Here is a 25,645-nt window from a genome sequence, read left to right as displayed (position 1 = left end):
TTATATATATATGAGAGAGAGAGTTTGTTTTTGTTATTCTTGCTCCTGTGTGGTAAATAAAATTCAGAGCAGCAAAAAGGTAAAAATGGTTTTGGTTGTGCATTTATGTAGGCATTTGAGTTATACAATATTTATATAAGTTACGTTTATACAATACTCATTTAATTTAATGTGCTTATGAATACAGTGGTTAAAAAAAGTAAACACTTGAAAGGTGTCATGTCAAAACATGTGCACACCCTTGAGTAGGTAACTGATACCTCATTTCAACAGTTTTGTTTGTTTTCTACATAAATTTTTTTTTTTTTGTTAAATGTTTTATATCCACGTGAAGACATGTGAAGAAAGAATTTCACTTTGTTGTAAAGTGCATGTGACAAAAAAAAACTTCTTTTAATTTGGTTCAAACAAAGAGGAACTTTTCAGAAGCGGAACGCTTTAACACGACACGTTTTTGTAGGGGAACAATATGTTAAGTGGACTGGAGCAGGTAAATCTGATTGGCTTGGATGTTAAGAGGGCGGGGACGTGGGGGATTCGTTTGTTTGTTGTGAGATGGAAAATGGAAAATCGGAAATGTTGAAGGCAGTAAAATCAGGTGAGCTGTTTCAGTTCAGCTTGACAGTGTTCGAGTAAAAAAAAACAAAAATGCCACAGAGGAAAGTGTCTTATTTTATTTATAATCATAGAGGAAAAATCTAAAATCTCTTGAATACCGGTAGAGCTACTTGATCATGTTTGTGCTAACGAGCCTGCTAGCCGGCTAAACAAAAACAAACAAACAAACACTGTTGCATAATTTTAATGAAAAAAGCGCGCAAACTTTTAGTATCCATAGACTATTGAGTTACATACACAGCTAACGTTTCAAGCGTTTTGATCTAAATTATTTTGTTTAGTAAATATTCTCTGTATGTGTGTTTCACTTTCCCTGTATTATACATTGACTTACATTATAGATAAACGATGCAGCACAGGGGTGTCTAAACTTTGTCGCGCGAAGGGCCAAAAATCTAACTTAATTTGGCCCAAAATAAATGTTCTCGCCATCATGATCTGTGACGGTTGTTTTGTTTAATATCAACGGCAAATATTGCATACTTCCAAAGCAGTAGATCATTATTCCTCTTAGCATAAGTCGCTGCATGCCCCATCTATAAAATCTTCATGTACTTAAAAACAACATATTGTTCTGCAATGGGCAGTTCTCAGATTCCCACCTGACTAAGTTGTGTAAACATTGGGTAAGAATGTTTATGTACAGGGAGTCGTCGACTTACGACCACAATTGGGCCCGATAAAACAGTCGTAACACGAGTAGGCTAAATGTACAGTATTGTGAAATGATGCCGGAAGCTGGTAAAAAATAAAAAATAATAATAACGTACGCAGCGGCTAGCGATTGTGGTCGTAATGGTCGTAAGTTGCATAGGTTGTAAGTCGACGACTACCTGTATATATAATACTTGTACCTCTTTCTCATTGTAATATTCTTCTACATTCTCATTTCATTTCTCTGATTTGCATGCTGTAACATTTTCATTTCCCATTGCGAATAATAGTTAAATCTATTAATAGACTAATCTATCTATCTACAGGTTAATTTATTTTAGTAATTCTATACAAAAGGTGAAACTTGTATATTATATAGATTCCTCACACACAGACTGATGTATTTCAAGTGTTTATTTGTTTTTATTTTGATGATTTTGGCTTACAGCTAATGAAAACTTTCAATATTAGAGACTCGTGGTGTCACACTCTAATCAGCTCATTAAATCCAAACACCTGCGAAGTTTTCCTGAGTTTTTAAATAATGCCTCAGTCTGGTTCACGCTACACAATCATGGGGGAAGACTGCTGACTTGACACTTGTCCAAAAGAGGATCATTGACACCCTGCACATGGAGGGTAAGACACAACAGGTCATCGCTAAAGAAGCTGCTGTTCACAGAGTGCTGAATGCAAGCACATTAATGGAAAGTTGAATGGAAGGAAAAAATGTGGTAGAAAAAGGTGAAACGCAGCCCATTAAAGAATTTGGGGAGATTTACAAAGAGTGAACTGCTGGAGTCAGTGCTTCAAGAGCCTCCACGCACAGACTTATGCATGGGCCACACGCATTCCTTGTGTCAAGCCACTCCTGAACCAGAGACAACTTCAGAGGTGTCTTACCTGGGCAAAGGATAAAAAGGACTGGACTGTTGCTCAGTAGGCCAAAGTCGTCTTTTCAGATGAAAGGAGAGAAAATTTTGCATTTAATTTGGAAATCAAGGTCCCAGAGTCTGGAGGAAGAGAGGAGAAGCACATAATCCAAGTTGCTTAAATTCCAGTGTAAAGTTTGCACAGTCAATAGTGGTTTGTGGAGTCATGTCATCTGCTGGTGTTGGTCCACAGTGTTTTATCAAGTCCAAGGTCAGCACAGCTGTCTACCAGGAAGTTTTAGGGCAATTCATGTTTTCCTCTGCTGACCATCATTATGGAGATGCTGATTTAATTTTCCAGCAGGATTTGGCAGCTGCTCACACGGCCAAAAGCACCAAAAGTTGGTTAAATGACCACGTATTGGTGTGCTTAACTGGCTGGCAAACTCACCAGACCTGAACCCCATAGAGAATCTATGTGGTATTGTCAAGAGGAAAATGAGAAACGAGACTAAAAAATGCAGATGAGCTGAAGGCCACTGTCAAAGAAACCTGGGCTTCCACACCACCTCAGCCACAGACTGATCACCTCCATGCCACACCAAATTCAGTCAGTAATAAAGCAAATTGCCAAGGATTGAGTACATATACAGTAAATGAACATACTTTATAGAATGGCAACAATTCACAAAAATTTTTTTTTGATTGGTCTTTTGAAGTTTTGTAGTTTTTTTGAGAGTGAATTGGTGAGTTTTTGTTAATTGTGAGCCAAAATCATAAACATTTTAAGAAATAAACACTTAAAATATATCAGTCTGTGTGTGATGAATCTATATAATATACGAGTTTCACTTCTTGTAATAAATTACTAAAATAAATTAACTTTTTAATGATATTCAAATTTATTGAGATTGAGCATTATCTATCTATCTATCTATCTATCTATCTATCTATCTATCTATCTATCTATCTATCTATCTATCTATCTATCTATCTATCTATCTATCTATCTATCTATCTATCTATCTATCTATCTATCTATCTATCTATCTTGTCATATGCTAGGCGACCTGGGAACATTCCCGCATCAATTAAGTCAAGATTCTATTGATGTATACAACCCTATTGTAAAGTTATTGCGAAGCCCCTCACAATGGTCAAGTCAAGTTTATTTGTATAGCGCTTTTCACAACAGACATTGTCTCAAAGCAGCTTTACACAAATCAACAGTTAAGGTGAATGGTGTGAATTTGTCCCTGATGAGCAGCCGTGGCGACTGTGGCAAGGAAAAACTCCCTTAGATGTTATGAGGAAGAAACCTTGAGAGGAACCAGACTCAAAAGGGGAACCCATCCTCATTTGGGTGACATCAAGAGTTTGATCATAAATCTTTCAACAATACAGAACACTGGAGAGTGAGAACTAACATGATTACTGGAGTATAAGATTATAAGTGATGTTCTTTCTGCAGTCTTATACAGTCTATATGGTTAGTAGCTCCTAGTTTTATAAGCTCAGCATTTGTGATCATCACAGATCCAGCATCAGCTTCTCCATGCCAGAGCCTTTAAACACATTCCAGGAGGTCCAATGTCAAACTCCACACATGTAGCGGGATCCAAATGGCACTGGTACGTCTCTAGATGGTTCGGGATGTTTGCGAGTTCGGCATCTACTTCTTCAAAGGTCCGTAATCATCACGAGGTGGGAGGTGACTGGAGCTGGCCAAACCTCAGGGTGTCTCGGGATGGGGAGAGAAAGAGAAGCAGTGGAGAGGAATTAGCATAGCTGCTGTTCATGATATTAACAATGGTGAAAAGTTGATTCTGGAAACAGAGCCTTTCAAAACCGATGGGATTCTGAGTAGATGTTTACTGACACTGCCGGTAAACCCGTGTGTCTTATATGTGGAGTTAATGTGGTTGTAATTAAGGAATTAAATCTAAGACGCACCACGAAAACATCAGGAGAAGCTGAAAAAACCTGAATGCAGAGCAGAAGGTACAGAAAGTAGAAGAGTTAAAGAAGAATCTGACATTTCAGCAGACGTTTTTCACCAGAGCAAAATCACAAAGTGAAGCTGGTGTGAAAGCAGAGAAGATCAGAGTCGAATCAGCTGGTTATTTACCGGGGGAAAGTTTCTGAAGAGCTGCATGATGAAGGTGTGCGACGTCTTGTGTTTGACAGGAGATAGTTTTATGGGTGCTTTGCATTTTGGCCCCCTGTGCAATTGAGTTTGACACCCCTGTCTCAAAACCTGGCAGTAGAGATCACTATTGAATAATATTTAATGATCTTTAAGTGTCTCATGATTCGATGTGTACACATTGAGCTCCTCACAGCTATAGACACTGATTCCTTCCTCTTGGTTTTTGGGAGATTTATACAACGCAGAGGCACCTCCTCAGAATTGCAGCCAGAAACTTTAATGACACCTGTTACCCATCTCATTAATCTACCAGAACTAGCTGATGAGGATGACCTCAAGATCAAACCAATATGCCATGTATATTTGGGGGCGGCAGTGTAGGAAAGGATTCCCATTCAGTTGTATTTCCACGATTCACCACTAGAGGCAGACATACAGTTTAACACTCATGATAAGTTACCTCTGACATCACAGTGCACCGTTCTCCATGCCAGAACACTGACCAGCAGTCGTCATTTGGCATCACGCAACCTACGGAACAGCAGGTAGCAACTGACAGCAAAAATTACACACAATCAATTCTAAACCGAGTAAAGTTTGTGTTCTGAATCCTGTACTCTGTTTTTCCTGACACGCTGGGGCCAGTACAATATTTTGATCAGCGTACACCAGATAGTGAAATCCCTTACAATTGGTTCTTCAAGCTAGATAGGAAACCTTCCTAACATTTGGTCCTGCTTCACAAAATGCAATCCTGGACTGTTCATATCAAACACCAAAAATATTCTCTCTCTAGTTTTTCTGGACATTTTTATTTAGATGTCAATGACATGTCAGGCATTAGACGTCGACCGATATGGGTTTTTCTCAGAAATTCAGAAATCAGGGCAGTCGAGGGCCGAAATATGATGCGGATGTTTGACGAATTTCTTTCCCCCCCTTCATGTCAAAATAACATTTTTAATTAATAAGACGTGATACAGAAAATTGCTTAAATTAAACATTTATTGAACAACACAAACCTCTCCAATCAGTCCACTTGTTACCAGGTTTTTGTACCTGTGCCTACCTGTAGCCACAGCTGGTTAGAGGCTCCCTAACAAAACAATTCTAAATGTTACTCCAATTCTCTCTCTGAATGTTATCCCCATTTTCTCTCCATATGTTACGCTCATTCTCTCTCAAAATATTATCCTCAATCTCTCCAAAAGTAGCTTCATATTTAACCAATAAAATATACACGCAGGATTAAGAACGAATTATAAGAATTTAAAGCCCGGGACACTCATAGATGACGGTCGGCAGTCGGTGAATGTCGGTGGGGTTTTGTAAATATATATTGTTTTATATATTTACAGTTCTAGCTTTTCCGGTTTCACTGTTTGGATGCTAAATACAGACTATTGCTGATAAGAGAGAGTTATGGTCTCTCGCGCAAACGCAAAATGTACACTGGCAGTTTTGGTGAGTCAGATGCACCTGCCTAATAATCTGCATAATCTGCAGCACAATGGGTTGATTAAAAATAATCTGCCAGATTATTCGGCCGGCCTCTAACAGGCATTTTCTCACTTTGCATTATTTTGGTTAAAACAGGAGTAAGACAGAGTACATTTGTGTGAATGAGAGGGAGGGCACTGAACTGGTGCGGTTGCAGGGAGAAGAGGTGGAGAAGGTGGAGGAGTTCAGGTACCTGGGATCAACAGTGCAAAGTAATGGAGAGTGTGTTAGAGATGTGAAGAAAAGTGTGCAGGCAGGGTGGAGTGGGTGGAGAAGAGTGATAGCAGGAGTGATTTGTGATAGAAGAGTATCTGCAAGAGTGAAAGGGAAAGTGTATGGGAATGTGGTGAGACCTGTGGTGTAGCAGACCTAAAGATGTTGAGGTTATCGTTGGGAGCGATGAGGTTGAACAGGTTTAGAAAAGATTTTTTTAAAGGGACAGCACATGTAAAAAATTTTGGAGACAAAGTGAGGGAGGAGTGATTGAGATGGTTTGGCAGAGGAGGGACATGGGGTATATTGGTAGAAGAATGCTTAGGATGGAGCAACCAGGAAGGAGTAAATGAGAAAAAGAAAAGGAGGAGTTTTGTAGATGTGGTGAGGGAAGACATGCAGGTAGTTGATTTGAAAGAGGCAGATGTACCCTGACAGGAGCAGCTGTAAAAAGAAGAAGAAGGACAAAACATGTTTGCTATTTTATATGACATGTACATGCACACTATGTTTGGACAGTTTGTCCAAGTAGGCCAAATCATTAGCATGTAATGATGTGGTAGCTGTGATATTTCAGGAAAGCTTGCTGAGTTGTCAATAGCATTTTGAGATCTTGATTGCATACTTAATTCACATTGAATACTTTGTGTGCTTTAGAGACTTGGAAGAGTTAACGTCTGACTTGTCACTGAGTGATGGCTCCACCAGGCAAGCGTGCCCCTCGCAGAGAGGAGTTTGTGCTCGAGCTCACTTGTGAATGGAGCTCTTGCCAGGAGACCTTTGGTGGGATGGAGGAGTTTTGTCAGCACGTGGAAGTGCATTACCAAGACCTTGCTGCAGAGAGCGAAGACCCAGATATACCAGGTATGTGCTACATACAGTGGCAGTCAAAAGTTCTTAAACACCTAGTCTTTTGTGGGTTTTCAGAGACACGTGCATTGTGCTTTTGTTTATATGTAACTAGGTAATTTAACAGTATGAAGATTGACCAAACAAATATGTATAGGTGTTCAATTTAATTTTTATTCAGAAATCCTCCCTGAGCATGAATAACATCTTTACACACTCTTTGTATCTGGACAGTTTGTTTCTCCAAACATTCAACTCAATTATCTTGCTGTGTCAATATCAATTAACCTCAGTCCAGATGGAATTGCATGGCATTGAGGTATGGAATTTTAGCAAAGATGGTTCAGTAATTTTTTTTACCTGGAATGTGTTCAACCTTCCCTGCTCTAAAACAACTCAAAACAACTTAACAACTCAAAACAGCTTCCACATTGAGACAGTCTGGTAACTTCTCTTCTTTCCTCAGCTTTTTTTTAGGCCAAAAATGTCAAATTTGAACTCATCTGTCCACAGAACTTTCTTTCAGTCATTCAATGCCCAATTCATGTAGGTTTTTGCCTGTTGCCTACTGCAATATGTTGCATATGATGAAAAGAATAAATCATGTGTCTCAAAACAATAAAAGACTGTGTTTCCAAACTTCTGATAAGAACTGTATATATTAACGTAATTTCCAGACTATTAAACGCACCCAAATGTAAGCCGCACTCGCTGAATTTTACAAAGAGTTTTATTTTGAACATAAATAAGCTGCACCTTTCTATAAGCCGCAGGTGTCTACATTGAAATTAATAAACTTTACACAGGCTTTAATGAAAGACAGTGTCTGTTACACGGCTTGTATCTAAACAGTAGCCTTCCTTCCTTTCACAACTATTTATCTCGGGAGTTTATCTTTTGGCATCGTCATGCGTTTAAAAATCACCATCGATGAAGCTTTTCTCCCGATGCCGTGCAGCTCAGAACAGAGGTGAACTGCGTTTTTTTTCATGCCCGGTTGTTTTCAGCGTGATTAATGATTCGCATTTCCTGTAGACAGTCCGAGTGAGCGGCAGGTCAAACGTCAGAGGATCCTCATCCATATTTATGTCAAAGTGGGAGCGCATCTGATTTGATATAAAGAATTTCATTGGTTCACCTGAACCCGTTCGGCAATTTCATTGGTCTAATATTAAGGGGCTCAGTTTTTTGTCTTGAAGTTTGTGAAACCGGGCAAAACCCAGGAAAAATCCATAAATTAGCCGCTTCGTTGTTTAAGCCGCGGCGTTTAAAGCGTGGGAAAAAAGTAGCGGCTTATAGTCCGGAAAATACTGTATAATAAAAACTGTGTGTGCTTTTAAACTGCATTTACTTGAATCAGTCATATCAAGTCTTAATTTCCTATTTGTTAGAAATGCATGTGGAAAAACCTTTTGAAAATGTTAATTTATTCTTGTCTTGTTTTTTTTTCTTTTTTCTTTCATATTATAATTCTTGCTGAGTCCCAGAGCAAATTTCCATTTTTAATGCACGACAGGCTGCGTTCACAAGAACGTACTGATTGTGCTCACAACTCATGTTAGAGAAGCAGTCAGGGATACAGGTGATCCTTGATGGCTTTCAAAATTGCAAGATTACAATGGTATCCAGTTTGCATTACTGAAATGCAAACACATTATTTTACTTGCTGTTTAATGTAGGTTGGCAGTCTGACAACCATGACCTCAAACTACTGGCGAGACCTGTTAAGGCAGCAGCACAGTGCTAGTAAATTTTTCAAATATTTATGTTGTTTGCTTTTAGATTTAGAGCACAGCGCATTATCAAAGCGGCATCCTTGCTCACTCATTCCATCATGTTACACACTGCATTGTCACAGTAGTTTCTCTTCCACAAGTTTCTTTCTTTCTTTCATTTTTTTTTACTATCTATCAGCACCCAAAATATATCATACAGTGCCGTTTAGGTTTCAGTGACAATCTCAAGGCTTACTTGTGTTCAGCTCACATGAGACAAAGTGATTGAAATGTTTTTTTTTTTCCTTTTTTTTTTCAGAAGAGGTGCACAGCTGCCTGTGGCAGGACTGCGGCTTCTGCTCGGTGGAGTGTGATGGAGAGTTATTAAGACACATGCTCTTTCACTGCTACCACACTAAGCTAAAGCAATGGGGTTTAGCTATGCTTAAGGCTCACCCCAAAACCGGTGACTGTTCAGTGGGTCTTCAGAACCGCAACATTGTGCCTGAAGTCCAGGAGAGTTTTCTCTGCCTGTGGGAGCATTGTGAGGTCAGCGAGATCTATTGTTGAAAAAATAACGTCTTATTTCTCGCACATGTGATTAGCACAGGCAAGAATTTAAACACATTTTAAACTACACACTTCTAAAGCAAAAGAGAAAAGATATTTATTTTATGAAACAATGTGGTGTTCTCGAAATAAATATTATTTATTATTAAATATATTCACCTTTCAAATGTTATTCATTCCAAATCAGTTATATATACTTTAGCTTTTGCATATGAAAATTTAAAAATGTTAACTTTATTTATAAAGTTGGTCGACCACACATGCTTTAGGTAAACAGTTATTGATTACAATAAGGGCTGCCTTTTGACTTTTGGTATTAAATTTTTTTTTAAAGTAAAATTGCAAATTGTTGCATGTTATAGTCAAATATAAGTCACATGTGCAAAAAACTGGGATTAAGGGTGAAAGAATTGCTTTAATGCCAGTACATAACATTATTCAATGGGTTAATTGAATGCTGTCTTTTTGATTTTCAAAGATGACCATGGATAACCCCGAGTGGTTCTACAGACACGTTGAGATGCATGCACATTGCCTAGAAGCCAATAAAGAGAACGTACTGTTTTGTGGCTGGAAAGGTAAACTGTTAAATTATTTACATGTTGTCATAAAATCTGAGAGTCATATGAACATGGTTTAAAGTAAAAAATAATAATAAAAAAAAAAATAAAATTACACACAGAGGTTTCACTGCTGTCACACCAGAGCAGTAATCTGAGGTTACGCAGGGACAGATGCACTATACCTAGAGATTTGAAGAGGGATGAAGACCAGACAATTCCTTTTATCTTCTCAAATGTTCCTTTTTTGTTTTGTGTTTTTTTGGAGTCTGTGCCCACTGCAAATGTGCGATTCCTGTTTTTGGCTGACAGGAGTAAAACCTGGTGTGGTCTTTTACTGTTGTCTGGCTCAATGTTTAAAAAAAAGTGTGTTTCGTGATTTTATTTTTTTTCTGTTCACCATGTTTATATAAAGTAGTTATTTGAGTTACCATGTTTGAATTTCTGTCACATCATCAAAGAGATATTTCCGCCCGCAGGATTGCCAATCAGTGAACGATGTGTTTTGTTTTCCTATCTATTCAGACTAGAATAACTGTCTAGAAATGGTTTAGTGTAAAAACCTCTGGATATCTCTGGAAATCCCTGAAACTCAAACTTATATATTGGAAAGTGACATTGAAATTATGTTGGGAAATATTTGGGGAAAAAACCTGAAATATCAAACTGGAATCAGTATTTAATCCCTGTGCTGGGGAAGCTTTCAGTTTACAGTGATGAAAGAAATTTCTCCATCAAGGAGACTATTATCTTACCATTTGCATAGACCTGTGAATTTTTAAAAGTTGGCCACATTTCTAAATTAAAAGAAAAACATTGTTGAAGGGTTTTTAGTCAAAACCTGCACCTCAAGACTTAGCACAAGAAGGAGACTTGTGAAAAAAAAAAACCCAGGTAGACCAACTATCACTTTGACGTAGCTACAGAGTTTGTAGACTGGGAGGGGAGTAATGGTGCACCAGGCAATCATTTCAAGAGCACTACAAAACATTTGTAAGGTTAGAAAAAATAGCTTAAAATGTACCCTCTGTACAAAATGGGAGCAAATCTGGCAAGTAGAACAAGTCTGGAATGTTGCATCACCTGACTTTTTTATATGTGGTTCGCCCCCAAACTGTTACTTTGAAGCACAAAGGATGCCTTTAGATGCAGTAGCACTTCATTGTTCCTTATTTGAACTAGCAGGAACAGGATTGACCTGTTCCATGAAGATATAGTTTACATGAGTTGAATTGGAAGGTCTTGAGTGGCCTGCTATAGAACTTTGACCTAAACCCTAATGAAAACCTTTGAGATGAATTGAAACACTGACTGCACCTCAGGCCTCTTCAGTCTACATCAAAAGCTGACTTTACTAACACCCTTGTGGTTGAACATATGAATTCTATGGGCAGGTGTCCACAAATGTTTGTGTTCATATAGTGTACGTATCCCAGACTTATTGCAGAAAAGGTGGCTCAACCAAGTATTAACGTTTGGGGTTGAATACTTCAAGTTATTTAATTTTTTTTAATTTTTTTATAAAAAATTATTCCCAACATAAATTTAGCATCACCTATTTATTTTTAAAAAGATTTTATGAAATATCAACCAAAATGAAATTTCACTGTGCCCTGTGTAATATTGTAAGAGAACTGTTCAGGGGCTGAATACTTTTGCGATGTACTGTAGATATTTTAGTTGTCACCTTTTTGTTTCAGGACTTTTGCAAGTTATTATTAAAAAAAACCCATAAATAATGCATTTTATAACACAAGCTTTACAAGTAAGCAATTAGTAACAAATATTACTACTTTTCTGATGACTCAATAATGATATGTAAAGGTTTTAACAATAGTAGTTGTTGAAATTCTGTATATTTGTGCTGTTGTGACAGTTGTTTGTTTGTTTGTTTTTATTAGATTGTGAAGCTTCATTTAAGGGCCGGTTTAAACTACGGGAGCACATGCGCAGTCACACTCAAGAGAAGCTAGTGGCGTGTCCTACCTGTGGGGGAATGTTTGCCAACAACACCAAATTCTTCGACCATATCCGAAGACAGACCTCTATAGAGGGTAAGCGATGCAACAGGATGTAATATGTGTAAGGTAGCAACATAAACGGTCCCAGCATTTAATTAACATGGATTTAATTGTATCAGAAATTAATTTATGCATATTTGTTTAACAATGAATTCATTGCCAATGTGCTCACAGACAAAGAATTTGTTTGGTGATGGAAGAATCTTAAAAAGTAAAAAGAAAGATTTATACACAGTCAGGATAGCATGTACGTTTTACAGATCGTATATACAGTATGGGGAAGTGGGAAGTGGAACATTGTTCTGTGAAAAGTTTAGAAACACCTAGTCTTTTATTATTTTTGAGCCACATGCAGGATTTATATGGACCAAAAAAGGTCAAGAGCACATTGAGTGGAAGTGATTGAGTGAAAGAAAGTTCTGTGGACAGATGAGTCCACATTTGACATTTTGGCTCTAACAATAGAACTTATATAAGAGTATATATGTAGAACAGATGATGTTAGCAGAATTTCTGACAGCCACAGTCAAAACATTAATAGTTTGGCATTGTTTCGGAGAAGGGATGCTCTGGGATGAACTGGATCACAAAGTCAGAAAGAAATACCCAACTAAGCAAGAAAACATTGGGCAGGTTTTATGGGTCCTGGCAAAGTATTTAAGCTGAATGTATGTAGAAACATGGAATTGATATGGAAATGTTTTTCCCCTCTGTATCTCTCATCTTTATTCTTGGTACACTGGTCTCTGTGTAGGACAACGGTTTCAGTGCTCTCATTGCTCAAAGCGTTTTGCAACTGAAAGGCTGCTGAGAGACCACATGAGGAATCATGGTATGTTCTGTCTACTGTTCATAGAATTAGAGATTTTAAATTAGAGACTGAAATGAATTTAAAATGTTCATTATTGATCCTGGAATTATTGGCACCCATGGTAATGGGTTGAAATTGTGTTTGTGGTTAATTAGCTCATTCACATCAAGTAATAAAACACAAAAAACTATATATATATATATATATATATATATATATATATATATATATATATATATATATATATTTTTTTTTTTTTTTCCCCTCAACAAAATGTTGAAAAAAAATTATTGGCATCCCTGCATTTAGCAATGTGAAAGCATTTTTTAACCATATATTCATACTTAATATTTATATTTAAACTGTTATGGATTTGTATTTATTCTGTTTGGACAAAGAAACGTTAGCAAATATTTTGGAACACTTGTTTTTCTTTTTAGAACAAACTAAATATTTTCTTTAATTGTTGAGTTAAATGTGATTGTGTTTATTTTATAAATGCAAGAATCTTTTTGCTCATTTTGGGAAGGGTGCCAATAATTCAATAAATGTTCATTTTTTTTATCTTTATTAGAATCATCTTAATCTTTATTCAATAAGTTTTCCCCCAAGATTTACAAGACCTAACTCCTGAAACTTTTTTCTTGACAGTAAACCATTATAAGTGTCCGCTGTGTGACATGACATGCCCCTCACCATCTTCTCTGAGGAACCATATCAAATTTCGCCACAGCAACGAGAAACCCTACAGCTGTGACTATTGCGAGTACAGGTAACAAATTGGTTGTGTCTGGTCTATAAACATAGGACAGCGTGCTTTCAATAACATGGTGGGTTAGGGCTCTGTTGGGTTCAAAAAATCTAATAATAGTTGATAGATTCATTGTGGTTCCATTTCATTCCTTGTATATAAAAAACTGAGCATGGCATTGAAAATCTCAGAGGCTGATACTTAACCATGTCAAATCATAGACTCTGCAGTTTGTTCTGAATGTCTGGCAAGGTATAATTAACTGTCTGCATATAGCGCTATAGGGCAAAAAGTCTGTGGAGACATTACACCTATATAAACCTTAACTATTTTATAAAGGATTTGAGATTTTTCGACCATTTAGCCAAAAGACCATTTGTGAGATCAGAAACTGATATCTGATATGTGGATTCCTTGCTCTAATTCGACATTCTAGTATATGGTTTTAAACCAGATGTGCGCATTGGGTTCGCACTAAAGTTTTTGGTAGAAACCACAGTATTCTAATGGAATAAAGCATTACGTTTGCATAGAAAACCTTTTTGTATTCTCTGATGATAACAAGGGAACTATTAGGGATTGCCAGGCCCTAAGTATTATCATCACAAAAGCAAAATGAATCTACCAGATTTACAGATTAGTGAAGAATGATTTATCAGTCTGGAGATCACCACTCCAGTTGATGCTTGGCATAGATCATAGTGACCTATTTCTTATAGCTCCTGTTAGACCGTTCTTGTTCAGTTTGGAACTCTACAGAATTTACATTTAAGGCACTCAGCAGACACCCTTATCCAGAGACGTACAAAAGTGCTTTGAAGTCTCTATCAGTGAATAAATCAATACTGCTTCACTAGGTTCCCATCAGCCTACAAGGATAAATTATAGCACACTTTTTTTTTAGCTCTAGTTTTTCAGGAAGAGGTAGGTTTTCACTCATTGTTTGAAGATGTTCGGACATCTAGGGAAAGTTAATTCCACCACCTCAGCGCCAGAACAAAAAAAAGTCTTGATGTATACCTACCTCTTACCCTGAGAGATGGTGGGACCAGTCGAGCAGTGCTAGAAGAAGAGTGATGCAACACAGGAAAGTTGTTTTTTTTTTTAATTTATATATATTTTTTTTGTATGTGCTATGAACTTCAGCACTCAGCAGCCTCACTTTGTTTTTCTGTGTGGCCTGTCACTTTGTGACTGATAATAGCACTTACAATTGATCGGGGCAGGCCTAGTAGGGCAAAAATGCCATGAGCTGACCTGTGGTATCCTATGAAGTCACTGAGCTCTTTGGTATGACCAATTCTACTCCCAGTGGCAATATATGTAAAACATGTGCATGGCATGTGCCGCTGGTAGCAACGAGTGTGTCTGAAACCCCTACATTACTGTGGTCATATCATGCTCATTTGTGTGCTTCTTGTGTGTGTGTTTTTTTTTTCAGCTGTAAGAACCTGATAGATTTGCGAAAGCATCTGGAAACGCATAGCAGTGAACCGGCCTATCACTGTGACTTTGCTGACTGTGACTATTCAACCCGCTCCCTGCACTCCATCAAAAACCATTACAAACGTGTACACGAGGTGAGCCAAGCAGAAAACTACTAGAACATAGAAATTGAGATATTTAGATAAATGTAGACACTAGGCCTTTTGAGAACAACACTATGGAACTATCTAGATGTAGAAACAGAAGGGATTTAGCTGTTTACTGTTAATCTGTTAGTCATCAGTTTTACAGTTTTATCAAGCTATGCTTGATAAACTTAATAACATGTAGCAGTAAAAGACATGTTTAACCTCTTTTGGTTTGTTTAATCATTTGGTAGATATATCTAATAATGACTGGTTTGTCTATGTGCATGTAAACACACTTGGGAAATCTGTTGTGTTGCGATGTTTAGGGAGATTATACTCCCCGCTATAAGTGCCACGTATGTGAGCAGTGTTTCACCAGAGGGAATAATCTCACCGCACACCTACGTAAGAAACACCAGTTCAAATGGCCTTCAGGGCATCCCAGGTTCAGGTATAAATACTGCTATTCCATTACTTTTTTCATTTAAAAATTCTTTTAGTATATCAAGACTTGAATCTCTGTGTGTATGTCTGCGCTCTCTATTTGTCTGTATTGTAGATATAAAGAGCATGAGGACGGATTCATGAGGCTACAGTTGATCCGCTACGAGAGCGTAGAGTTGACTGAGCAGCTGATGCGAGAGCGACAGGGAGGAGGAGACAGCAGCGAATCTGCTCCACAGACACCAGGCTTACATTCTGAGGAAGAGTCCGAGAAAACTGCGCTCCCTGTGAATGCAGAAGAGAACACCAGTGAAGATAGAGAAGGAGACTGGAGAGCACAAGAAGATCACGAGAATGTGCTTCTGGACCTCACGAGTGGTGCTTCTTCCTCAGAGGTGGATTCGAACATGGGGGAGTCTGTGATGCGACGGTTACAAGACACCGCTCAGAAGCTAGGCATGGAGGTGGTCTAAACCCCTTGGTCCTAAATGAAGTGAAATCAGATAATTAATCAATCAAAAAGAAGGACTGTCAGGAGTATCAGGTACATTGCTTACCGCTTATGCACTAATAGAACAAAATGACTAAAGTTAATTTCTTTGAGTGTGTAGTGTGTGAGAGTTGAGTGTGTGTGAGTGAGGGAGAGATTAATCACTGAGCAAGCTTACATTTGCCTTTGTTTTTAGCTCAAACCAGAGCCGGATTCTGGACAATGTTCAGCAAACTACACTGCAGGTTTTGGTTTGATAATCAGGGTATAGTTTGTAAAGTCTTTCTTGACCTGTTTTAGTCAGGTTTTTTTTTCTTCAACAGATCACCCCTTTAATTAAAAATATACTACTGATAAATTCCAACAGTGCTCCTTCAGCAAACAGTGCAGTACAGAAATGAGTAATTGCTAATTTGAATCTAGAGCTTTCTCTGCTTCTGGTTATCTGATATGTGCTATGTGTACCTTTTTGGTGCTACCCAAACTGTGGCATCAAGTTCAATCAGACATATTGGCAGACATGTTTAGTTATGGGATTGCTCACATGGCTTTGTAAATAATATTTCTGCTCGTTTACATTCAATTCATTCATTTTGATATAGAAAAAATATATGGAAATGGATTTGGGCTTTAAAATAATGTTACACAAAAAAAAAGCACTAATTTCTTCTTAGATGGGAATTAAAAAATGGTAGCTGCAAAATATCATCAGGACATTTTCCCAATTTATTTCAGAACCAGAGCATTAGAATAGATAAAATCCCACCCAGGTCGCTGAAGTGTACTGCAGTGGTAAATAAATAAAATAAAATCAATAATGTGTAGCAGGACAAAAAAATCAATAAATCTGCTTTCTTGTTTTTCGCATTTGCATATCAAAACAAAATAAGAACACATGATACTGATTTGTTTGTGTTTTGCTGTGTGGAAAAGAATAATGTATGTGGAATCAAAACCCTATATTGTTTATTTATTATTGTAAATGTTTCACACTTATTTTATGCTTTATTCATTTTCAAACATTCATATTGTTGAATAATTGGCTGCTAATATTTGTTTCCCATAAATATGATTTTTGTTATTGTATGTTTCATATTGAGATGTTCTGTAAAACTTGCATTTGACATTTAATTTCATATAAAAAAGAAAAAGAACTTCCCCTTTGGTTTGTTTATATAACCATGGCCTCGCTCAATCGAAATGTTCACAACTATATTCTGAATGTCAAAGTATATTCTTTTAACCCATGGCATTCTTCTATGGGTCGATTCAGTAATAGTTTATACAGTAGAACGCTTATGGAAACGCTACATGCTTCACTTCACAGCAGATTTTGAGAATCGTCTACATTTGTAGCTTTTTATTTGAAACAAATACCTTTAATAGCTTCTAGAGGATACTGGTTCAATGTGATTTGTAATAAATCACAATGATTAGTCAATCAAGTGTGTTTTCTGGCTGCTAATGCGTTAGCGATTAAATAATGCACTTCTTTATACAGAATTTAGAGCTAATAGACAGCACGTGTCAAGAAAACCTGTAATGATAAGATGCTTTTTAATAGGATGAAATGTAAAGTGTACACAAACGCATGTTTTTTGTGGTTTTTTTTTTAGGAAAGTTGGAAGCAAGGTTCATAGCACCTTGGGAAACATTTTTGAGACGGCTAAATCTTACATTCTTAATTGACACTATTAAAAAATGGAGCTGCCAAAATTGTAATAAAATGTTTACTTATAGATTTTTTTAATTACCATTTTATCCAGTATATTTGACAAAGTACTATTTTGTTAAGAAAATCTTTATTACAAACAAATCAACTTGGCCCACTAACATCCAACCAATCAGGCCAAAACTATATCTCTATTTTTCTGTCTAAACGCTATGTTAGATGTCGGTTCAGAAAATATACACTACATTTGTTTGCGACTGGACTAAATCTGTTTAGGGATTAGCGGTTTAAATTAGGGCTGAAGCTATCGATTATTTTAGTAATGGAGTATTCCACCGTTTTCATAGATTAATCGAGTAATCAGATAAGATGTACCTTCATTAAAGAGCAATATTAAATATACAAGAGAAAAATAAGAGGGGTTTCTTAAAATTAAAAAGTAATTTGTGTCTATTTTTAGAAATAATTATATTTTTATTGCTTACAAATTGCATGCAAGAATATCTGTGAAAACTACACCCATTAAGTAAATTTTCAATTGCCCTATGACATCAAAATACAAATATATAAATAAAAAAATCACAAATAAAAATATAAATATCTCTTTCAAGTGACTTTTAAAAAGGGTAAATGCACTGTACTGTGTTTTCTTTGTTTTAGTTTAAAATGATCCCAAACTTTGGAAACATCCTGTTGTGTTTTTTGGCCTGAATCTTTTCTTCGCTTCAAGTTTGCCAAATTTTTTTCTCGCAATTCCGACTTTATTTCTCGAAATTCTGACTCATAAAACAATTTTAAATTGTGAGAAATAGTCAGAATTGCGAGAAATAAAGCGCAACTTTTTTTTTTTTCTTTCTTTCATTTAAGTGGTGGAAAATGGCTTCCATAGTATTTACCTGTCCAGAGCGCTCGAGTTTAGCCGGTGGTCCGTCATTCACAATGGTACGTGGGGAAACACAGTGTAGTTAAATGGACTAAAAAAAAATCTAATAATTTGCATCGATGCATTTTTGTATTTGAATTGCTCGAGTTACTCGAGGAATCGTTTCAGTCTACCATCAGTTTATTTCACTGATTATATCTTTAATGCACATATTAAGGCACAGAAGACTGTTCAGATTCTTGTCTCTTGCTAAGATGTAAGATTTGACCTTTCCATGTATTTGAGAAGGCTCATTTATTTCTGAAATCAATGTGCAGGAAACATAGTAGTTAAGATTAAATTTTTTTGGGGGGAGAAAAAAGTGCTAAGAAAATAAAGAAAGAAATAAGGTTTGGAAAACACTTGGAAATCTTCGCAGATAATCCGTCCTCTCCTGAAAGACACACTGCTGACTAATACTCATCAGTAGAGGTTGTGTAGCTTGATATTACAGGAATCTTTTTATATTTAGTTGATTATACAGAATACAATGCAGTTATTATATACTATTTTCTAACTTGAGTAGTTTTTCTGTGCCGTTTGATAAAAAAGCTCACAGAGCTTAGTGTTGCTTAATTGGCTATAGTCATGCTCTAGTTCTTACTCTGCAGGTTCCAGAGTGGGTAGAATCCATTAGCTCACAGCACCTTAAGCTCCTTTCTGATCAATATATTATCACATTTGGGAACAGATTGACAGGAATGAAGGATTAGCTATCTGGATGGCAGAGAGTGGTGGAAAGGAAACGTGGAGTAAATTTGGATAAAAAGGGATAGTCTTGCAAAGTCTTGTTGCAAAGGCAGAGGATCACTCATTCAAGGTTTTTTTTTTTTTCTTTTTCTATTTGTCAATGATATCATATGTGCAGACATTCAGAGAAATCAAAAAACTGTTTCTCTTCTCTCTCAACAAGTGTTTAAATCAGGGGTCTCCAACTGAAATTGGCTGGGGGCCATTGCTGTGATTGACATCTCATTGGCGGGCCACTGTAACATTTAAGCAAAACAAGAAAGAGCAATATTTCTGGAAAAAGTTTAACAGCTGTGTATGTGTACGTGTATGTGTGTGTGTGTGTATATATATATATATATATATATATATATATATATATATATATATATATATATATATATATATATATATACAGTGAGGAAAATAAGTATTTGAACACCCTGCTATTTTGCAAGTTCTCCCACTTAGAAATCATGGAGGGGTCTGAAATTGTCATCGTAGGTGCATGTCCACTGTGAGAGACATAATCTTAAAAAAATAAATCCAGAAATCACTAAGTATAATTTTTAAACTATTTATTTGTATGATACAGCTGCAAATAAGTATTTGAACACCTGTCTATCAGCTAGAATTCTGACCCTCAAAGACCTGTTAGTCTGCCTTTAAAATGTCCACCTCCACTACATTTATTATCCTAAATTAGATGCACCTGTTTGAGGTCGTTAGCTGCATAAAGACACCTGTCCACCCCATACAATCAGTAAGAATCCAACTACTAACATGGCCAAGACCAAAGAGCTGCCCAAAGACACTAGAGACAAAAATTTACACCTCCACAAGGCTGGAAAGGGCTACGGGGAAATTGCCAAGCAGCTTGGTAAAAAAAAGGTCCTCTGTTGGAGCAATCATTAGAAAATGGAAGAAGCTAAACATGACTGTCAATCTCCCTCGGACTGGGGCTCCATGCAAGATCTCACCTCGTGGGGTCTTAATGATCCTAAGGAAGGTAAGAAATCAGCCCAGAACTACATGGGAGGAGCTGGTCAATGACCTGAAAAGAGCTGGGACCACCGTTTCCAAGGTTACTGTTGGTAATACACTAAGACGTCATGGTTTGAAATCATGCATGGCACGGAAGGTTCTCCTGCTTACACCAGCACATTTCCAGGCACGTCTTAAGTTTGCCAATGACCATTTGGATGATCCAGAGGAGTCATGGGAGAAAGTCATGTGGTCAGATAAGACCAAAATAGAAATTTTGGGTCATAATTCCACTAAACGTGTTTGGAGGAAGAAGAATGATGAGTACCATCCCAATAACACCATCCCTACTGTGAAGCATGGGGGTGGTAGCATCATGCTTTGGGGGTGTTTTTCTGCACATGGGCCGGTAGTTTGAGACCACTGGTTTATGTTATCAATGCAGTTTAGAAAGTTTGTATAAGTTTGTATTGTATTCACACTGTTTTAATCAGGAAACCTGGAGCTTTTTTTTTACTTTTATTGTTTCTGGGGTCAGCGTTTGGGATGTCCACTTTTATTCCAGCTGTGAAAGTGAATGTGGAATAACATTAACAGGGATGACATCAATAGAAGAAACCAAGGAAGTGGTAAGATGCTTTATGTTAGGGTGGTGTTTGTATTCAAACAAACTGGCATCTCATTTAGCACCCAACATTTTTAAGGATCTTTTAACATTTTCTTTGATGGCAGTGTAAATGTCTGAGTGTTTTTAATGTACAGTATATAAATATGGACCAGGATTGCAGAAGGATGAGCCGACACAAATATACTGGTCCAGGACAGCACTTTTTTCTCTGGAGGATGTACGAAACAGCACAGGGAGATCAAGAAGGACAGCTGTGGAGATTCAAGTTGCCACTGGCTGGGCTACAAGTCTATCTGCAGGGGTATATACTATATGTATATAATGTGTGTGTGTGTGTGTGTGTGTGTGTGTGTGTGTGTGTGTGTGTGTATTTTATATATATGCTGTTTATATCATTTTTATCAATTAATATGACGGAAAGTAAATGAACAGAAGACAAATCCAAATCAGTATTTTGTTTGACCAGCCTTTGTCTGCAAAACAGCCTCCGTTCTTTTAAGTACACTTGCACACAAGGAACTCAGCAGTTAGATTGTTCCAAATATCTTGGAGTACTAAACACATCTTCTATATAGGCTTCCTCAAATCCTTCTGTCTCTTCATGTAGACTCGATGACGTTGAGATCAGGATTCTGGGAGCCAAACCTTCACTATCAGGACTCCTTGTTCTTCTCTACACTGAAGATATGTCTTAATGGCATCTCCATTCTCTGAATGGATTTGCAGAAATGCAGCTCAAACCTTGCTAGAAACTGCCACCATGCTTCATGCTGCCTGCAGACACTCATTCTTGTACTCATAATTCATCTGAGAACTTGTTTCTTGCTACAGCCAAATATTTCATGCATAGTTGAGTCACTTAGACTTGTTTCCATGTCAGACGTATGGCTTTTTGGCCACAGTTCTTCCATAATGAAAAAATCTGGCCAGACATTTCCAGAGAGTACATTGGTGTATCTGGGTCCCAATGGTTTCCACTGCTTTATATCTTCCAATGTTAAAGGGCTCGATGTGTTTTTCATTTGCTGCATTAGGTTTCTTTGGCTGACCACTACAGTACATCCCTTTTCTTTGTGATTCTTCAAAATAACTTGGACAGCACATCTTGAAACCCCAGTCTGCTTTGAAATCTTTGCCAGGTGCCAAAACCTGCTGCAGAATTAAATCAGCATCTTTAAAAAGCTGGTCAGTAGAAGGAAGCATGAAGCGCTCTAAAATGTCTTGGTAAACGGGTCCAGTGACTTTAGTCTTTAAAAAACAACAACAAATGTTTGGATACAGCACTCTGTGAACAGCAAGCTTCTTCGGCAATGAATGTTTGTGGATTACCCTCCTTGTGAAGGAGGTCAATAATTGTCTTCTCGACAACTGTCAGAACAGCTGTCTTCCCCATGATTGTATAGCCTAGTGAACCAACCTGAATGAAGCCATTTTGAAGCTTTGCATGTGTTTTGAGTTGATTAGCTCTATCTAATTTTTTGAGATATTGAATTGGTGTTTTTTGTTAAATGTGAGTCAAAATCATCACAATTAAAATAACCAAAGACCTAAACTACTTCAGTCTGTGTCCATTGAATTGATTAAATACATACGTTTCACAATTTGAGTTAAATTACTGAAATAACTAATTTATTGAGATGCACCTGTATATATTACATCAATTGAAGTCGTTATCATGATTTTACCTTTAAAAACTGCATATGTAAATATCCCTGTTTCTATCGTTTCTAGTTCACTGCAGCAAATTAAAAGATGTCCAAATGATATGTAACACAAAATATTTTAGGGAAGCTGTACTTTACATTTTTGACAGTGCAATAAATCTGGTCAAGATTTACAAGATTTTTATTTTAGGCTTAATTTATATATATATATATACAGTACAGACCAAAAGTTTGGACACACCTTCTCATTCAAAGAGTTTTCTTTATTTTCATGACTATGAAAATTGTAGAGTCACACTGAAGGCATCAAGGGCTATTTGACCAAGAAGGAGAGTGATGGGGTGCTGCGCCAGATGACCTGGCCTCCACCGGACCTGAACCCAATTGAGATGGTTTAGGGGTGAGTGAAGGCAAAAGGGCCAACAAGTGCCAAGCATCTCTCGGGGAACTCCTTCAAGACTGTTGGAAGACCGATTCAGGTGACTACCTCTTAAATCTCATCAAGAGAATGCCAAGAGTGTGCAAAGCAGTAATCAAAACAAAAGGTGGCTACTTTGAAGATCCTAGAATATGACATTTTTCAGTTGTTTTACACTTTTTTGTTATGTATATAATTCCATATATAATTCCACGTGTTAATTCATAGTTTTGATGCCTTCAGTGTGAATCTACAATTTTCATAGTCATGAAAATAAAGAAAACTCTTTGAATGAGAAGAAGATGTGTCCAAACTTTTGGTCTGTATTTTATATATATATATATATATATATATATATATATATATATATATATATATATATATATAATTTATTTCTTTTTTTACCTAAAATGTACAGTCCATGCTGAGATGTACAACTGTTTGTGAAGTTGTTCCTTCACTTTTCATTAAAAAACAATCCACAGCACATACATATTTATAACAAAGGTTACAGGGTTCGTTGCGAATGCAATTTGCCGCACATGCAGCAGAGGCACCAAAATGGCAAATTACATCTTTAATTAGTGCAATCAGATGTGGTAGATTAGTGCTGGCAGTGTGATACATTTCCAGATGCTGATGATGCAGATGCAGGTGATTTGCTCTGTGCTATAGTATATATATATATATATATATATATAGCTTAGATAGTACTATATAGTATATATATAGTACTATATAAGCATAGAGATACTGCTTTTGTGCCAGACATCCACTGTATACACTCCAAATACCTTTTTTTAGGTCAAATATACCAACATTGTCTTATTTTTGTAAACAGGGGATGTAGATAATCTTAACCTGAGATACCCTAAATAGCACATATCCAGCCTCAAACACATTGAGTCAGCTCCACTATTTCTTAGACATCACTCAGTTAGGAGAAGCTGGAACAGCTTTAACTCCACCCCAATGGGCTTTTGGTTTTGGACCTAGAGAACCAAATGCTTGTATGCTTGCTCGGCTGCATGAATAATATTAACATTAAAACATGCACTCTATACCCACGAGTCTCAGAGTCAGTAATTTTTAATGCCAATAATTATTTTTTAATTAATTGTCTTGTCTTTCCTTGTTTCTGTCTTGTGTCCTCTTGTGGTGCATGCTAGTGAACTGTGGTTTGCCAGATGTTCATTTTAACAGGGTGGTGTATGGGAATGACTGGTGGGTGGGCTCGATGGTGCGTCATGTGTGCAGACCGGGATTTATGCTGGTTGGAGAACCAATGCGGACTTGTCAATCAAATGGAAAATGGACTGCTAAGCCATCATGCCTCAGTGAGTATGTCTCTCACCAGACATTCACAATTCATATACAGAACAATCCTGCATTATTCTTTCAATCCATAGAGACAATTCCTCTATTTAATTCCTATGATAATTATTTTCATAATAAGCCTGTGTGTGTATATGTGACAGGTGTGTGTCATAGGGAACGGTAGAAATCGACGAGAGAGATATTGATGAAGCTGGCACCTCCTCCTGCCCATCAAAAGACACAATGTCCATCAAGCATGATTGTACTTTCATGGACGAGTGCAGAATTAAATAGTCGGGCTGGAAACACTGGTTTACACACTGCACCCACTGCAAGTGTGAATACTTCTTTCTTTGTGGTCAGACTCTTACTAATTTATAGATCGATTGATAGATTGATTAGATCACCAATAATATTTGATCAAATAAAGTTGTCTTTCAGTGCAGTTATTTCTTGATTTTGTTTTTCAGCTTCAGCAGGATAGAGACTTTCTTTTGTCCCTTCACTTTAATTTTGACTTCATGATGTCTATAATGTATATTAAAAATATAGTCCTTCCTTCGGCTGTCACTCTTCTGAATTCTGCCTCCATCCTCAAAAAATGCTGTACTTGCACAAAGACTATTTTTGCTATGACACCTAATACTTTACACAAACTTACTTTAACTGTAAAAACTTTCATTTAACATAAACTTCTTTCCATTGGCATTTCTCATTAGAGGCTAACTGCAATTCATTGTCTCTGTACATGTAGACTGCACAGGGCCATTAAAGCTAAATCTTTTTTCATCTCATTAATTCGTTTCAGACACAATCTTACTGGCTTGGCCATGCTATAATGTTGAAATCTCAGTCATGGTACTTACAAAACAATTCTGTTCTATTTTCACCTTTCAATAATGTAAACTGTGTTCAGAGTTGAATCCTGTACAACACTTTATTATTATTTATTTATTTATGATCCTGGCATTTGCACCACCACCCATCCCCACACCATTCACGTCACAAACATGAAAATATAAAATTTCTCCTGATTTTCAAAAGCTTTTAAAATAATACAAAAATAATAATAAAGTCTACTTCCTGTCTACTAAATGTCTACTTTCAAACACATACAATATAACAACATACATAATGTACACATATATATATATATATATATATATATATATATATATATATATATATATATATATATATATATATATATATATGTATATGTGTATATGTATATATGTATATATGTGTATATATATATATATATATATATATATATATATATATATATACACAAAACTCTTAAAGCCACAGCAAGGATTCCTCATACTGTTGGTTTATTTGCAAAAAAGAAAAGTAAATAAAAATGATTAAATCATATCTCTAGCCCAATCTCAACTGCTAATAAACAATGCACATTTAAAATTGAATCAGAGCCTTAGTAAAGTCTGTAAGCACTTAGTAATTTTCCCCAGGGTCTATTTTCATTAGTCCTAACTCTCTAGTCCTTTATGTTGCAGTGG

At 36.7% G+C, this 25,645-nt stretch overlaps 1 protein-coding gene across 2 annotated transcripts; it reads left to right on the top strand.

Annotated features, from left to right (window-relative positions):
- Positions 1 to 502: 502 nt before the first annotated feature.
- hinfp (histone H4 transcription factor) lies at positions 503 to 16,942 on the top strand. 2 transcript variants are annotated; one of them, XM_083531926.1, is made up of 10 exons: positions 503 to 598; positions 6,664 to 6,870; positions 8,890 to 9,119; positions 9,619 to 9,718; positions 11,602 to 11,754; positions 12,476 to 12,553; positions 13,184 to 13,304; positions 14,725 to 14,863; positions 15,184 to 15,308; positions 15,417 to 16,942. In XM_083531926.1, the coding sequence occupies exons 2-10, from the start codon at positions 6,702 to 6,704 to the stop codon at positions 15,772 to 15,774; spliced, it is 1,473 nt and encodes a 490-aa protein (XP_083388052.1). In that variant the 5' UTR covers positions 503 to 598; positions 6,664 to 6,701; the 3' UTR covers positions 15,775 to 16,942. The 2 variants fall into 2 exon arrangements, with proteins under 2 accessions (XP_083388052.1, XP_083388053.1); XM_083531927.1 differs by lacking the exon at positions 503 to 598 and adding an exon at positions 3,979 to 4,306.
- The last annotated feature ends 8,703 nt before the right edge of the window (positions 16,943 to 25,645 follow it).

This window comes from Silurus aristotelis (assembly GCF_946808225.1).
Source record: "Silurus aristotelis genome assembly, chromosome: 26".
In the NCBI taxonomy this organism is placed as follows: Eukaryota; Metazoa; Chordata; class Actinopteri; order Siluriformes; family Siluridae; genus Silurus; species Silurus aristotelis.
The sequence above is the reverse complement of the archived record's forward strand: the minus strand, read 5'-3'. Positions and strand labels throughout refer to the sequence as shown.

Coding starts and splice junctions, on each gene's coding strand:
- hinfp (XM_083531926.1), top strand. CDS start 6,702: ATGGCTCCACCAGGCAAGCGTGCCCCTCGCAGAGAGGAGTTTGTGCTC. Junction 9,120..9,618: donor GCCTGTGGGAGCATTGTGAG/GTCAGCGAGATC, acceptor TGATTTTCAAAG/ATGACCATGGATAACCCCGA. Junction 9,719..11,601: donor ACTGTTTTGTGGCTGGAAAG/GTAAACTGTTAA, acceptor TGTTTTTATTAG/ATTGTGAAGCTTCATTTAAG.